The sequence below is a fragment of the Varroa destructor genome, unplaced genomic scaffold, assembly GCF_002443255.2.
Source record: "Varroa destructor unplaced genomic scaffold, Vdes_3.0 BEIS01000005.1, whole genome shotgun sequence".
NCBI classification, from domain to species: Eukaryota; Metazoa; Arthropoda; class Arachnida; order Mesostigmata; family Varroidae; genus Varroa; species Varroa destructor.
The window spans coordinates 3829330-3846415 of NW_019211458.1; the positions used below are offsets into that span (position 1 = coordinate 3829330).

General features: G+C 36.5%; 1 protein-coding gene across 1 annotated transcript; it reads left to right on the plus strand.

The window, feature by feature from the left end:
• Positions 1-1980: 1980 nt before the first annotated feature.
• Abp1 (Actin binding protein 1) lies at positions 1981-17086 on the plus strand. Its single transcript, XM_022809552.2, has 10 exons — positions 1981-2310; positions 4166-4221; positions 7916-8031; positions 8747-8915; positions 11130-11238; positions 12085-12190; positions 12348-12552; positions 12960-13337; positions 13800-13994; positions 14287-17086. The coding sequence occupies exons 1-10, from the start codon at positions 2225-2227 to the stop codon at positions 14457-14459; spliced, it is 1593 nt and encodes a 530-aa protein (XP_022665287.1). The 5' UTR covers positions 1981-2224; the 3' UTR covers positions 14460-17086.

Sequence of the window (17086 nt, forward strand, 5' to 3'; positions counted from 1 at the left end):
AGAGAGCAGAAGAGGGAGCAGAGATAAAAAGGCGGGAAATTTGACCATGTCTATAGTTGTCTTTTCTCACACGCAGGCCACACATACACGGTCATATCTATATAACAGTATATTGTTCGTTGCATTAATTTTCACTGATACACTGTCCAGTAACACTGACGCGCGAATCAACTACCGGTTGCGTTATTGGTTCAGAAACTAAAATGTTAACTCGATTATCACCTACCGGCTTCTTCCTTTTAGTAATCGCTTATGTACTGATACCTTCTTTTTTTTTATTTCGTAGCAGAGTTGAATATAACATGTTTAGATTAGACCCTTTATTCAGAATTTTAAATAGCAATAATTATTCTCTACCAAATCAAAAGCTACTGAAGACTTCCTAAACAAATAAACATGGGAAACTTGAGTATTCCTTTTCATGCATATATGGCAAAAAAATGAATACAGGTTATATTGAAGTTTTGAGTGTAAGGTGATTTTCGGTATGTAGTAATGGGTCAATAGCATTGGAGTAACAAAGACTCATTTAGAAAATTCCCTTCATCAATAATACACAGATACAGATACATTGTTGAGATACTAAGGAATTAAATGAATATGAATAGGTCAGTCGTTTTAGTAAATCATAACTTCGGTATTCCAAACTAACGTTTGAACAAAGGTTGAAGTTGTTGAGCCATTTTATTAACATAAGACAGAAATATGCTACTTGCTTTGCTATACTTTTGCCTCAGAACAAAAGATTTTTTAGAATACATCCTTGCGTATTTTTGCGAATGATTTCTTGAAGTAATAATTAAATATCTCAGGTTATACGTACAGTATTATTGTTAAACATAGCTTCAGGTGGCTGGCCCCTTCCAAAACGAAACATAGTGTGTTGACGTCCGGGCGAACCTAGACCACAATACGTGTACCTAATTTAGTAGGCAAACATTACCACTGCATCATCTCAGGAAGACTTGAGCTCATAATCACATGTGCTATTGTAATCAGAAATTAACTTTTTCTACACATATAAATATTTTGCTAGCTGTACAGCAAGAACCTATTTGGCCATTTTTAGATTATCATAATTCGAAAAGGATAACGATTCATGGCTACTTGTTTAGCATGGCTTTCCCACTGTCTCACAATTATATATGTTCCGTTCAGAGTGTTTGATGTATGAATCTATGTGTGAGTCAAAATGAAAACCTATAAATGCACTATCGATCATATGTCAGAAATGATCAAATTAGACGAAATTCACTTGATTCTTCTGAGAAGATTTGTAGTGGACGCTACGAACACACTTATACGACATCTTTCAAATCCATTTGCCAGCTTTGATTTGATACATTAAAAATGACAAATTATTCTGCTCAGAATTGTCACTTTATTTATAGTATGAGGACGGTGAATATTAACATTATTATACTTGATTTTATCAGAAGTGTCTTTCGTGTTTTATCCACGTGTTATATACGATAGTTACACCATTAAATATTACCAAACTGATTCTTATGGCCTGTATATAGTGCAAACTTTTGGTGTATATGCGAGTCTATAATTTTGACTATTTTTAAGCTGCTCGAACGTAGCTTCAAATAGAACTTTTTCAAATGTTGAATGAAGAGAAAAACAATGCAAGCGCTGATATGCAATACTTGCATTAAACTTTTGAATATAGGAAAAACGATCTACAAATCTGGCAAAGATAAAATATTTTTTCATGCATTTATATGTGTTTGTTCGGAACTATTTTGTTATATGAAGCTTGACGTAATTCAGAAAAAGGACCGCAACGGCCGAATTATTTTTGGATTTTGGTCCGTAGTGTGCGCCATCATGTTATTGTCATTGGCACGAATGCGCCCGTCGTAAGGAAAACAGTTCTCCTTTACACTAATATTATTACTATCATTATTATTATTTTGGCCGGCAGAAGGAGCATTAGCAGCAGAAGAGCCGGAGAGATTGACAGTGATACAGGTACCTGCTTAGTAGCAGACGAAAGCTGTCGGTGCTGTCATTGAAGGTAAAGGGCAGTGTGGGTCGGGTGTTGAGAGTTGTCTGCCTTTTCATTGTTTTGTATTATGTACACCCCACCGAATTGACAGCTGCAGCCGGTCGTGGTCAAACGGATCTAGGAAGCGTACCGCTGACCGTGAAGTTTTATGATTTCTCTCGGAAACGGAAGTGTGGGTTTCAGCAACTGTCGCTCGTTGTGAAAGAGCTCATGGCGGCTATTAATCTTTCCGCTCACCAAACCCTCTTAAAAGAGGCCTGGGAGGATGTGCTTAGCGAGACAACGGACACCGATTGGTAAGTGACTTAACACTCTTGGTACCAGTGAAGGTGATCAGTGAGGTAATATACTTCTGCCAGACTTCTTCGTTTCTGAACCGTTACTTTGCGCACGGCCTCTTTTTGATCCTGCCGCCAAGAAATGCCCTTGGGAGCTAGGTATGCTCTTTCTCCCTCTGGCTATAGTATAATGCAAATAAAATCCTGCGCAGAGAGTAGTTGTGGGGGTGCGGTGCTTTCAGAAAAGCCGTACGCGCATTATCTAATTCAAAACGACCCTCCCAAATTTTAAATAAATATATTAAATAATTAGTCTACTATCCTTATATATAACGCATTTTATTACATCTAAATGTATTGTTTTTTCAACTTACTCGCGGTGTTAATTCGGGAAGATGGTAATAAATGAGACTAGTTATACTCACCGCTCTTGTTGCAAATTTTTTTTATAATTATTAGAAAAGCTTAGTTGTGCACCGGGACTAATTACTAATAAAGACTGGGTCTTTATAACGAGTCGATTTCTGTTACCGGAAGCGCCATGGGCTATGCTGAGTTAAAATTCCGGGTTCATTCCGAATTTCATTGTTTCGTCATGGAAAGTACAAGAGATGATTGCACTTTACTGTATGCAAAGATTAAGTTAAAGCTAAATGAATCTATATATTTAAAATTTTTAAGTGACTAATGGTCGTTACAAACACTAGTTAGACGTAGTAGAAGGCGCGACACTGATCTGCGGTCTAATGCAGTGGCGACAAACTAATATATATACATACAGTCTTCTAAAATAGAAATTGACGAGTAGTAATAGCTGAAAATAGTAACCTTCAGCATATACCAACCAGGATCCATAAGATCTCGCTTTTTATTTCAGGAGGAAGGGTCAGTCAAGCTCGTTGTGACTTTCTTATTAGAGCTTGCAAAATGTTTATCCGAGTTATCATTACCTATTCTAACACTGATCATAAAAAAAACAATGTGAACGTTATATATAGACTTCTGAACTGTCAAATGAAATAACGCCGAGGCAGCTTCTACAGATATGTCTCCACACTTCTTTATAGAAGTAAGCGCATAAATGATTTCTTACAAATAGCAACAGTCGTTCATAATACGTTGACTAATATGTGAACATAGCTAGTGAATTCAATTGTGAGCCGTGGCCAATGTTGGTGTGAGGCAAACCTGTTGTATTGCGGATGTGAATGTTCGTTAATATGCCATTATCCATTGTTTCAATATCCGGAAGCTAGATGGTGGTGCCACGAAGCTTTAAAACGAAAAACTCATTCAAGTCAAGAACGGCAAATGCGCTTGTGTAAAAACGACAAACGCACGGCATAAGATAGAACAGGCTGTTTTAGATCTCATTTCGAACGCAACATAAAGATACTGTAAATTTTACCTATGTACCCAATCGTTTCAGTATCTCCGAGTTAAGATATAGCTCTCTGTCTCAAATACTCATCATTTTTAAATAGAGCACCTCGTAGACTTTTTACTCAGAGTATCAGGTTAAAGTTAACTTCGACACAAATGTGTAAACGTCTAAGCACCGACTCCTTTGGTACCATTCAGTTTTGGAAAAAAATAAAGAGGTAACTTTTTCACTAGCAACCTCTGCTTATCTGATAGCTGATACTTATAATAAAACCTTTAATAAAAAGGTGTCAGTGCTGGTTTGTTCATATGCTAGTTTATGCAAAATATATTCCAGGTGGTGTATCATAGCAGAATCCGTGCAACTATCAGTATGCGTGGATTATTTTTAGTCATGTAAGACAGTGACTTGCTATAAAGTATACTATAAAGTGAAGTATATTCCTACAATGATTTATTACACCATTTACGATTCGTTTTGTATTTTCAGGGCACTGTTTGGGTATGAAGGACAAAGCTACAACCTTACATTGGTGTCGAAAGGGTGTAAGTATAACTAAAGCGCCGCTGAATGCCGAGAAGTAATACTACTTACTGAAAAATATCCTTAAGTGATCTTTGGGTTCACTTCGGTATTAACAGTTAACTATTAATGCTACATTAGAAAATGACGATGTTGCACTGAGTACAGCTCATATCTTTTTCACTCAATAATATCAGTCGTTTCAGTTTAAAAGCAGTTGTTTCAGACAATTAGCACTTAGCACGTTTACGCCCGTTTCGAATTTAGGGAATCTCTCACGTTCCAAACGGTATTAATTAAACGCGATACCATTGCACTATGAGGGGGACGCAAAAGCATCATGTTAAGGCTAATCGACCTATGAATGAAATTGCGGTTTAACGACATTAAAGTTGAAGTCTCAGTTAGACAGGATGTGTAGTGAGAAGTACAGATTTCTCAAAAGGTTACTACACAAGATACATTAGCGTTTATCAGTTGACACTATACATATAGATAGTCCTGTATTTAATAATCTAGCAACAATTTATTGGACAGATCCTTTTCCCTTTAGAATTCTAGCATGCCAAAAGGAACAAAAGGTAAAAAATGCCAATTCAAATAAAGTAACAATTACTCGCATTTCCTATTATTTTAGCAGGGACTAGAAACGAATATTTTAGTGTCTTTACCTAGAATTCGGTTATAACAATAAGCATGTAGCATTTTAAATGGTTTACCTGTTGAATGTATGTTTGCTCGAAGAAAACGTTGCCAGCGTGAGATAGCTGTGACCGCCGCTTGGTTATAGTTTTGCTTGCCTGCCTTATTTTGAGAATTTGATCAAAGCCAGTCACCAAGAAAGTTTGGGTAACTATTAGATCTTTTTTCTAGCTACTTTTTTTGTTAATTCTTGTGTTAATCCTGACACTTTACGCAGACATATTTAATTTTTCATGGTCATTTATCCAAGCGCTGTCGATGTTCTAGTTTTTATGCGGACTGGATGTATTTGCTCTGTCGATCTGTTTCTAGGCGGTTGTAATATATATATATATATATATATATATATATATATATATATATATATATATATATATATCTGTAACTGTAAAATCTGATTACTTGAAATGATAATTTTAAGTAATCAGATCAGTTCAAAGGCTGATCCGTACATCAAAACGCATAGTGCAAGGGATTTTAGTGTCTATGCGAACAAAACGGGACTAAACTAATTATCATGAATCAATCTGGAAAATATGGCGAAACAATAGGGTAATAATAGAGAACTCACCATATGTGAAGTGTACGTTTAGTATAATGCTTTATGATCTGTCTCCTTGTTCTGCGAAACCTGAAACTGTGTTTTAGTATTGGGGAAATTTTTTAAAAAAGAAGGCTATGGATGGTTTCAATATCAAAAACAACGTTTTCATATTTGTTTTCAAAAATCAATTTTCTTTTTTCGTCATTTTTTGAAATTTAAAATGTTATATATCATACAATACCAAACGTAATTTAAGACTTACAGGAAAGTACATGTTACAGTAAGTCCATTAGTGACTGTATCTCAGTTAACACATATCAAATTTTTTTCTAAGAAAGCGTCAGGTAGCTAGCTTGGGAAATTTAGACTATTCAATCGCTCCGATGAGTTTTCACATGGGGCCCCCGATAGATGTCAAATTAGGAAATAGCGAATGGTAAACAAACGTGTTTTTGACTGCCAAACTATTAGATAGGCGGATTCCTAAATATTAACGTATCACAGAATCAATGCAAGAATACCAAGATACCGTCTATATAATCACGTTAAAAAATGTAATCTGTAAGTTGATTTTTGATGGAGAAATCCTTAATTTGATCATTCGAAACACGTAGGTTATGTTCATTCTTTTCCTTAGATCATTCCTTAGATTTCTGATAGTACTATATAATGTATAATAGATTGTGCCTACATGGAAACAACGTACATATGCGAGTACAAGAGTAAATAGAGGGGAAGCGAACTCGCGCCATTACTCGGCTATAGTTTTGTTTTACCCATTACTTATTTACTTATGTTATCTGATTTTCGTGCCAAGCCGAGTGCTGAGGGGAGCATCGTTGAAAAAATCGAAGGCTAGATCCATTTGCAATTTGTTACAGCTTTGATTTGTAAAACAGATTAGTTAATAGTAAGAAAAGACATAGGTAAAATATCACCTGAAATGATTCAATAGATAACAACGAATACGTCTTTAAATTATGCAGATCTCAAAAAGGAATAGGGGATGCGGATGTGGTTTTTAGCGTGCTGATTTTAAATTTGATAATGCTGGATTTCATGGAAAGCATCTGTATATCATACCCTATGGCTCTTAATGTCAAGTTAAAAGTTTCTTGCTCTTAACAGTGTCGAATGTATATACAGGGTTCCCATAAAATGTATGCATGGCTCGAATGATTATAGCTTCAGTTCCTATTTGTATATAATTAACATTTAAACACCAAATTAATCTACATAAAATATACAGTTTTTTCTCTTACTGCAAATGTTCACAATTTTTATCGCTGTGGTCAATAAACTGCTGGTAACAGTGGGCTATTGACCCAGCAAACATTTTCTGTAGTGTCCATGGTGCATTTCCTCTCAATTGCGGCCTTCAAATCTCTCAGTGTTGTTGTTTTTCTGCTTAAGGTATTATCACAAAAAGTATATAGGCGTCAGGTCTGCGGAACGCATAGAGTGTTCAATGGGACGTTTTCGTCCAACTCATCTGTTTATAAAATTCAGAACATGGTCTTAAATTACGATGACTATGTGTAGGTGTGCCATCCTGTTGAAAATAAAATTCACCATTTTCACCAGAACTTTTTCGAGTATGTGGTGGGACAGATTTCTACGGAAAGGTCAAATAACTGGCATCGGCCGCTGTAGTATAAAAAAAAAAAGGTCTAATTTATCCTACGCTTCAAAATGCCGCTTCACACCGTAACTCCAGGTAAATTTACATAGTGTTCCTGCATACCACGTAGATTTAAAATTGCATTATAAGTGCAATTTTGTCGAATAATTGTGCCATTCAATTTTAATCAAGCTTCACTGCTTTAGACAATTTTTTCAAAACCTGAGCATCTAATTTACATTTTTCCAAAAAACATTCGCAAAATTTTTTTGGTATGAATCATCTCTGTTCAATGAAACTTTTTCATTTACAGCATCTTACAATACGATAGACACTTTACTTACTGCTCACGAACCAACTGTCTTATATATTTTTGGGATGTTTTGCTATAATTTTCCAACACTTTTCTAGCTTGTGAAGCTGGTAGATGTCTGTGGTCTACAGAATGTTGTCTATAAATATCTTAAACGGTTCTATCCGTTTTAAACTTAGAGTAGGTAGGTCTACCTGAAGCTCTCCTCGATATTATTATTTTAAAATAAAATTTCTTCATTCAGTAGTTAATCTCGGTCCAGTCATTGTTTCCAATCGGTTAAACCCTGGAAAGAAAGATTACTCAGAAAGTTGTCGTTCGTTAAACAGTGTATACATTTTCTTGGGGCCACCAGTTATATCAAATGGGATTGTGCGTTTTTGCGAATATTTGTAGGCTTTATCTATCTAGATGCAAAAAAGGCGCTTACGACAACTAATTTTTTTTTATGTACCTTAATAAACATTATCCAATAATAGCAACAACAATAAATATAATAAATTTTATTATCATTGCTGTTTAATTTTTATTCGATAGCGGGCGGACTGGAAGAGCTTCAGAAAGAATTTTTGGAGTCAGCGATAATGTATGCCTTTTGCCGTGTCACAATTCCACCTTCTGGTATCAAAAAGAATATTCTCATCAACTGGCAGGTAAGCGTTGGAGTCTCGAACGGAATCCAAAAGGTATTAAGAAGATAGAATCGAAATTTAAGTGCTTTTTATTTAAGGCACTTTAATTTTCCATTAATTAAGACACTTACATTGATTGAGATTTACGCTTGTATTGCGGAAGCCTGTACACTAAGTAAAGGAAATACATGATGCCTAATTCACGATAAATCTTTGAGGTCATCATGTAATTATTTGAAGAAGTCGTTTACCTAAATATTATATTATGCCTAAAAAAAAGCCGATATACAAAACTTTGTCTATCACGCTGGACACGTAATGTGCTCTGCTAGGTTCGTTTCCTGATATCATATACAATCCATTAGATGATCAACAAAATACATTAAACCTAATATTTTTCTAAAATAATATTCTAAACTTCGCTACGAATGTTGGCTATATTACAAAATATCCACCTCAAAAAATTCATTTGCGCACATGATATATTTTTCCACCTATATAATGCTTAACAACTGAGTTGTTAGAGACCTGTATTTACGAAGTTTTTGAATACTACTAGCAGAGATGAATAAATAAAAGTTGTTTAAAAAAATTCTTTACTTTTCTTATACGAATCAAATATAATGTAAACTCAAGTGCAAAAGCCGTCTATTATGTCGATTATATTTAATCTGAAAGGTTAATGTTTGTTACGGAAGATAGCAATTTGGATGCCTTGTTCTGTAATTTACTGTAGGGCGAAGGAGCTCCGGTCGTTCGGAAGGGCTGCTGCGCTAATCATCTCCCAGACGTCGAACGTTTCTTCAAAGGCCTTCAGCTTATCTTGAACGCCCGCTCAGATGAAGAAATTGAGCCCGAGGTCATACTTGAGAAGCTTGAAAAGTGTTTCGCTTCTGCCTCAATTCGTGAGTCTATAGATCATACAAAATTATTTTCTTTGCGTAAAAATATAATTTACTCGGTAAACAATGCATATAAAACGATATGTATACACATTTACATCCGCAGCGTTACTTAATTGCCATTATACAAGTTATATGTTTTGTATACTGTAATTTTATATGTAAATATATATGTGAAAAATTGATGTAAATTTTTATATATAATATTTCGTAAAAATCTGTTGCGACTAGGGCATCCCTGCGGCGAAATTTCATTGCTTCATTTACGTGGACATTGCCTCTAAGTACGTACAAAACGTTTTGGACCAGCTTAGAAAATGCAGCATTTCTGGATGCCATATCAAACGCAGATTGACAATGAACCAACACTGCAAATAGGTTTTCACGAGGACTGCTACTACTAATAAGGAAGGATACGCTGGATGCGTTCCAGCAGAACTGAGCTACTTTAATAGGTGGAAGGCTGTGGCCAGGAGCCGTGCTGTTTCCCTGGATTGGGTGCCATGAGTTAAGAACACTGCGAAAAGCAGTTTGAAAAGTGAGGCAAAAGCTTATAGCAGCAGCTTTTTTGTTGCCGTAGCAGAACATGTCTCCAAAACCATCGAGACTGACTAGAATTGAAAAGAGCTTCGCTGAAAGCAAAGAAAGCCGGCAGCCGTCAAAATGTTTTAGAAAGTGTGGTAACCGATACGACTTAACATTGTTCGTCTAGAAATTCAATTTTGCTTACTGGTAGGACTTATGGTAGGAATTCATCAATCTAGCAAGTGCAAGCGTCTGTAAATTTTGCTTATCATTGATGATGTATCCTCTACAAGTTGAAAGCGAAAATAAAAAATAATAATGTTTAGATGAAAGGCTGTGAGCATAACTGGGTCGTCATTATACTGCCTCAGTTTCTATCTGAAAAGGTGGGATGACCTGGCCCAGTAATACTCTACGCAGAGGTGTGCATTTTGTAGAATTTACTTCATTCAAGACATGTTGTTTCAATCTCCCGTGAGAACTAGGACACGGCTTTTATGACAGCAGGCTATGGCAAGAGAAGAAGGTTTCAGACATCTTCGCAGTCTTCCTGTACATTATTTTTTGCTGCTGCGATCGCGATGCCGTTTGTCGTAATCTTTTTACCCACAGTCTCTTTCCTCGTTGCTTTGTCGGTCCTGCGACACGGTTTCGACAGTTTAGACTATAAATTAATAAAGCTTGTCAGTTCAAAGTACTGGATATTCATTCTGTGTGTCCTACTAATAACGGCGGGCAAGTCCCTTCTGTCCTTTCTTTGATTCCCAGCTGCTGTGAAAATTTTGATTCCTACTGCGATGCATCTAATGTAAGATCTTCGCGGGCACACCATTGCTAGAGCCTTAGTTCACATGCCGCGACTCATCCTGGAGCACCTATCGTGTGCTATCACCTATCTTAGTTTGCCGTTGCTATTGTTATTTCTCTCCTCCTATAGCCCTCAGGAGTGTTGCCATGACTTATGCTTTGGACCCAAAAAACCCAACATGTGTTGAGTAATCGTTGCGGCCGCTTGTTGCGCAGTCTCACCGTCGTAATTATCAGCGTAAATTGTATGTAAATTCCAAGAATTTAAGGCCATCTTGGCCCGAGAGCTCTTTCAGGTTCACTCTGCACTCTGAATGCAGCATTGGGGAAGAACAGATAGTCAGTTTTAATTTGTCTTGAGCCTGACGTTTAATTGGTAAATGCTGTGTGCCTTTTGCTTCTAAGCCTAAATGAACGCATATGCTGAAAGCGTCTTCAAGATGCTTATTGGCTCTTCATTCAATTCTTTGATCATCTGCTCATATGGCACGAGGGGTGCCAAGGAAACGGCGCACCATTATTATAGCAGCCTATAGCGTAGGTGATTATGAAGCTTCCTAACCCTTGTATCTGAGAAGAATAACAGTTTTCCGCTCTTTTGGGCTTTAGGCTTTCCTTGCTTGATGAAACATTTCCTTTTCGGTTTCCCGTAGTTGACATTTTTGCTCTGGAGGCATACCAGTGTGTAGAAATATAGACTCACCTAACAAATTCAGAATTCTCTCTCTATTTGTTCTTCTTTAAGCAGTGCGTATCCAATCTATCTTATTGGCTTTAACATGAAATTTTTTAATCGACCAAATTTAGAAATTGTTGTTCACTTACACATACTTTTGCAAATCATGGGTTCGATAATGTATACTTGATTGGTTGCCTCGATTGCAGAAAGGGTAAGCCATGGAAATAACGTGGACGCCCCGCCTCATGCTGTATCGAGCGCCTACCAACGCATCCAGCCCGATAAAGATGTCGTCTCGATAAGCGAACGCGAAAAGTAAGATATAGTCATTTCTATCTAGAATTTTTCTTGCTGAAAATGAGAAATGAAATTTGAGATTTATGTTTTTATAATTATCATTGTTAATCGAATTCAAAGGCAGCTTAATAGTGCTGTTTTAACTTACCAGTTCGACGAGCTGACAGCCATCAAACGTTGTCTTGAATATATAAAAAAAAAAACTTTGCATCTTTTTTATAGGGACTTTTCCTATATGAGCAATGAGCCACATTCAGGACATCTGTAAAAGGCGTTGTAGAGAAATGGTAGTTAAGCCTAAATAAATGATTTTTTAAGCAGTGAGGTAAAATTAACTAAGATGAAGGTTAAGGCAGCCTGATTTTGCAGTTTACATTAAGTGATAAGTAAGCTCCTTTTGTGTAAGTGCTCCATTGTCCTGAAATTGACAGCTATGTTTGGACCGAAAATAAATCGTCCAACCATAAAATTGTACGCGAAACACATGCAGGTGTTGTGCTTTTAAGAGCTCAGCAGATTTTAGGATAAATATTTTGTATTCAAAAGTTGTTAATAAAAAAAATGTGTATTGTGGTGTTAATATTGACGATTGATATTTCGCGGTATTTATTGCGCTCTTTTAGAGCTAAGGTTTTCGCTCGAGTCTACAGAGGTGAAGAACGCTACCCTTAGTGAAAAGTACCAGACTGTTTCTTAAATGTGTTTTCGTCAAGCACAGGATTCATCACGCTTGCAGGTGTGGCCCAATCCTGTTGCGGTAATGGACATTATAATAAAGCAGCCCAGTATGATTTTCTGCCATTCCATCGTTGCGTGATCGGTTATTCCTATGTTTGTGCGGCTGTTGTTTTTAATTTTCGTCAGATTTTGGCATCAGCAGCAGGAGGACGAGAAGCGGAGCGCCCGAGAGGAAAGAAAAGCTCTCACGGAGAGGCAACGCAGAGAAAAGGATGAGCAGCTTCAGCGAGAAGTTAGTCATTAAGCTTTTCTTGAATTTAATATTAAAATGGGTTATGTGTAAAAACGATTGCACCTAGCACAGTAATTGCATGCGATACGTGAATATTATGGTGCTCAATAATAACGAATATAATTGATAAAAAAATTATGATTGCTGCATCCGCCAGGTTGAAGCGGCGAAGGCCCGTGAACAAAAATATCGCGATGACTCAAAAACAGCGAGCACAAATGTTACGGTTAAGCGTAAGCCCGTGGCTCCTGTTAAAAAGCTCGATATCTCAATGTGGGAGAAGCAAATACAGGAGATGGGGAAAAGAGGAGGAGCAGCGGCTGTGGATTCTGAGCCAGTCCAAAAATTCGATAAAAAATGCAGTAAGTACTTGGCTGAGTGAGTATGGCACTACATTGTTTGCCATAGCCAAATATACACTAACCGTTCTGTATCGGTAAAGAATTTGATGTACGTATAATATAGTTTGAAAATCGAAGTTTTAAGAAGAAATGTTTTACATGTCGCTTCTCTTTGTAATGAATGAGATTACAATTAATGAGCCCGATTGTATAATGTTTTGCAAATCAATGAATGTCCTATTCTCTTTTTGTAAAGATTGTTACTCTCCGCTTGCAAAAAACAGTCCGTGGCTCTAGATACTGATGCTGGAAAATCTAATAGTCAAAATTAGATGTTAATGTATCACTACCGAAACTTACTTTTGAAAGACCAAACCAACATGCGATGGTGAAGTTATTCCCTATAAGGTTTGTCATTGGTGTTTTAGGTGTTCGGCAAACGAGAGCCTTATTTGAAAACCGTAAGGATTCGGAAAACTCTATATTGCCTGATGTCGTGCCAAGTGGAAATGTAAGAACTGTAACTGGAACAGGAACCCCTGGAAAAATTGTCGTTCCGAAGTTCGAAAGTAAACCTATAGAGAAGACACCTATCATTATAGACAAAGGTCCAGCAACGATCGTTGAGAACACTTCAGCCACTCCTCAAATGTCTCAAGAACGAGACTTAAAATCGTCTGCTGTAGGCCATCAACCACCGCAGCAAACTGGAACTCAAGAGTTTTCGTATACAAAGAACCTTCTCAAAGAAGAACGACGGGAATCTGTTGACACGGGTGGAAACTACGAAGAGCAAGATTGGGAAGGTACGGCAACTTACATTACTTATTTTATTAGCCAACATTTATTTCTGATTAGGTACAAGGTACAGGAAGCCTATCATGAAAGAGCATCTCTTGATGCATGACTCTCAAAAAAGGTGTCAGAAGGAAAAGTATATATATATATAATAGTGTTTTGCCTAAATATTTTGCTATATATAATTATCTTATAATTATATATTTCTCCATCTCAAACAAGCTTTTAATAACATTGTGAGCCTACTCTCACGCTGTAAAAAAAGCTACATTATATTGTTCATGTTGCATTCCAGTACGAAGTGTCTTGTTAATACACAAATACTAATTTAAATATATTGGATACCTCCAGTTGCAAATCGTTATTATAAAGCTATTGTGAAGATGCCCTTAAACCCCATTCATTATGGACGCGTGCTTCCGAATTTCATTTTCAACCGCATTGTCTTTGTATCTGTCTATTCTGAACAGAAGAACCTTTGGAAGAGCCACCTTCAAAGATTCCGGATCCCCTGGTTGACGCGATGTTAGAACAGGGACTTCTGAAGGCTCCACCGGAATCGCTAACTTCACAGAACACAATTTCGGCGGATCCTCCATACACATCTAAAACCGACTCAGCGCACCCCGACAATCCCGGTCAATCAAATGTTCCAATTGATAAAGGTACATTCATCATAATTAATCTATTAGTGCCTAATATTTTTTAGGAGCTCCACGCCGGTTGAAAAGTTTATTGTTAACAGATATTTAATACCGTCTAATGTTTCGTCAAACGTTCGGGCTATATCGGTCGATAGTTGTCTAGTGTGTTACTCGGTACAACTTACGACATCATTACCATAAGTCGTAACAAAAAATTATTGATTGTTTATTAATTTTTCGACTCTCCAGTGGTTTCCATTTCAAAACAATCCCGTTTTTTTCTGTATGTATAATGTATGTGGTGTACTTTCAGGCCAATGTGCAAGGGCCTTGTTCGATTACGAGGCAGCAGACGACACGGAAATATCGTTTGACCCTAATGACATAATCACAAATATTGATCAAATTGACGAGGGGTGGTGGCAGGGTGTTGCACCCGATGGAACATTCGGTCTTTTTCCAGCAAACTATGTCGAACTTATATAACCAAGACGTGATGAACCACAATCGAATACCGCGGATTGAGTGTAAAAACGTTACTGAAAATGACAGCTTTGATTGGGGTGCATGGAGAACTAAACTCGTAATAATTTTCCTTACGATAATTTTGTCACATACTATCAATGTAAGATAGTAGCCATCTGGAATTAGCGGAGTTAATCGATACGAGACACAAAAGGAAAGTAAGTGTTCAGCGTAAGGCAGTTCAAAAATGACAACCTGCTTTGTCAGAGTCCTTTCGTTGTCTTGCGTTGTATAACTCTACCTATTTTTTAGCTCTTAGAAAAAGAAAGCTAAGAGCGTAAAGTTAAAAATCTGTTTTTGTGCATCACTAATTTCTGATTTCATTATCATCATCACGATCATTGCAGGAATTAATATATGACGTGGTCTTGGTTACGTCATCCTTCATGCAGCGCTTAGGTATTCCTAGCACCAACAAGAAATGATCCATTGCAATTTTTTACTCTGTACCATATACATACATATGTATTACCGTATACATATTAGGTTGTCGAAAAAAAAATGACCGTTTTTTTTTTAACTAGATGTCTCTAAAGTGACATATTTCAGGTAATACGAGTCGCGTCGGGTCGGTGTTATTTAAAAGCTAAGATTTAGTAGTAGTAAACCATCGTTTAAATGCCTTTATTCAGATTTAATATAGCGTCTTGAAGATGAGTAAAATCTGTGCAAAAATCGACTGTTTTACAATCTTATTACAGTAAAGGCACAGATACTGCCTAAGCCTATAACAAAATGTGATGTTTATGATAAAGACAGGTTATCGGCCGAAAGATGACTCCATCGCTCTCGTTCTGGAGATTTCGATGCGATAGATGTTCTTCTTGATTTACTCGATCGCATTTCTATCTGCGAAGCTTTATAGAAACGCAACGAAATTGAGTCATTTCTAAAGCGGTTGATCACGGGTGATGAAAAATAGATCGATACAACACGAACGTGCAAATAAAAAAATACGTTCCACAATCTGTGACAAAATCCAAGCTGACGCCAAAGAAAGTCACGCTATATATCTGGTAGTTTTAAAAATAAATCGTGCATTATAAACTGCTGCCGCTTGGCGAAACGATTGCTTCAGGCCTGTTAATAACTAACAACAAGCCAATAAAAAGAACAGACCAGAACAAGTGGGTAAAAAAAAAGTTGTCTTCCACCACGAGAAAGCTAAGTTATACAGTTTTGATTACACGGCAAAAACTGAAAGTGCTTGGATGGGAAATTTTAATGCATCCACCTTAATAGTCCGGATCCTGTACTATCAGACTATCATCTGTGTCGATCTCTCCAGAACTCCTTTAAAGATGTTTTTTTAGTTTCAATAGAAGGGTACGAAACTCACTTGTCACAGTTTTTCACTAGGAACGACAAAATTTCGATAGTTTGTAGTGTTATCAGAAAAATAACATGTCACTGATCAAAATGGCGCATATTTGGTTCAGTAAGATTTTCTTGAAATATAAGAAATGTTGGTTTCAATTTTAACGTAAAAGCGGTCAAAGCTTTTTCGATAACATAATATATACAAGGTGGCATATAAATTAATATTTTTATGTGTCGTTCTTAAACAATATTGTAACAAAACCTTCCAAATTATAGTGTCATATATGACGAGTATACCTATTCAATATAACCACTATCCACCGCGATTACACTTTCAAGGCCTAAACCACTAACCACTAATTTTCAATCCATAAATGACTTTTTGATAATATCAAGTGTCAAGCGATATTGGTAAGTGCAGACTACCTAGATATGAAAATTTTAAAAAAAAATCGTGCTGATAGTATGCCAAATGACCTAAAAATGCAAAGACTCAAAAGGTCAAAGTCCAAAAGGCGCGAAAAGTATCAAAAGGACAAACCATTGGACTTCATCTTGGTGGCGCAATTGACAACTGATGTTCTAAAACGGACATTAATTTTTATACGACAGAAAAAATCTAGGTGTATCAAAAATAGCCTTCTAAGCTACTCTAATCAGTTTCCGAAGCTTTTGAATCTAAATCCCATTAAATATTTTCCGAATCGCCTTACGGATTTTTTTTTTCTTTTCAAACGCTGCATGGAAACTGATAATGATATCGGCTGTCGATTTCAAAAAAAGTTTTTAATACTGGTTGGGGTTTGCTCAGTGCAGAATGATTATATAATGGCTTGATTTCACTCGAATTTCAAAAACAATGTAGTCTTACTAACCGTGCTGAACTTGTTTTAAAAATAACTGGCTGTTAATTTTTAAAAAAGTGGGTTAACTCATGCTTGATTCGATAAGGAGCGCACTGCAGTTTTTCCTAATTTGAATGCGATATATATATATATATATATATATATACTGCCCCACCAACGAATGTCGATTGTTCATATTCAAAATGTATGTACTTGCGAAACTAGAAATAGCAAAAAAAGTTGCTATGAAGTGAACAAGTAAACAAATTGTGAACTTTAACAAGCAAACCTAAAATCTTTTTGATCCGCTTTGTGCTCTATATTGTATTTATCAGATCAAGAGAATTGTATCAGCGGTCTGTAGGAAGATGGATCTGATTAGTCTGACTAATCTAACACACAAATAAATTTAATTTCCTAGTA

Bases quoted from the DNA above. Each gene is read 5' to 3' on its own strand.
- Abp1 (XM_022809552.2), top strand. From the start codon at position 2,225: ATGGCGGCTATTAATCTTTCCGCTCACCAAACCCTCTTAAAAGAGGCC. The intron at 8,032-8,746 runs GTAAGCGTTGGA...AATTTACTGTAG, and splicing joins ATATTCTCATCAACTGGCAG to GGCGAAGGAGCTCCGGTCGT. The intron at 12,191-12,347 runs GTTAGTCATTAA...TGCATCCGCCAG, and splicing joins ATGAGCAGCTTCAGCGAGAA to GTTGAAGCGGCGAAGGCCCG.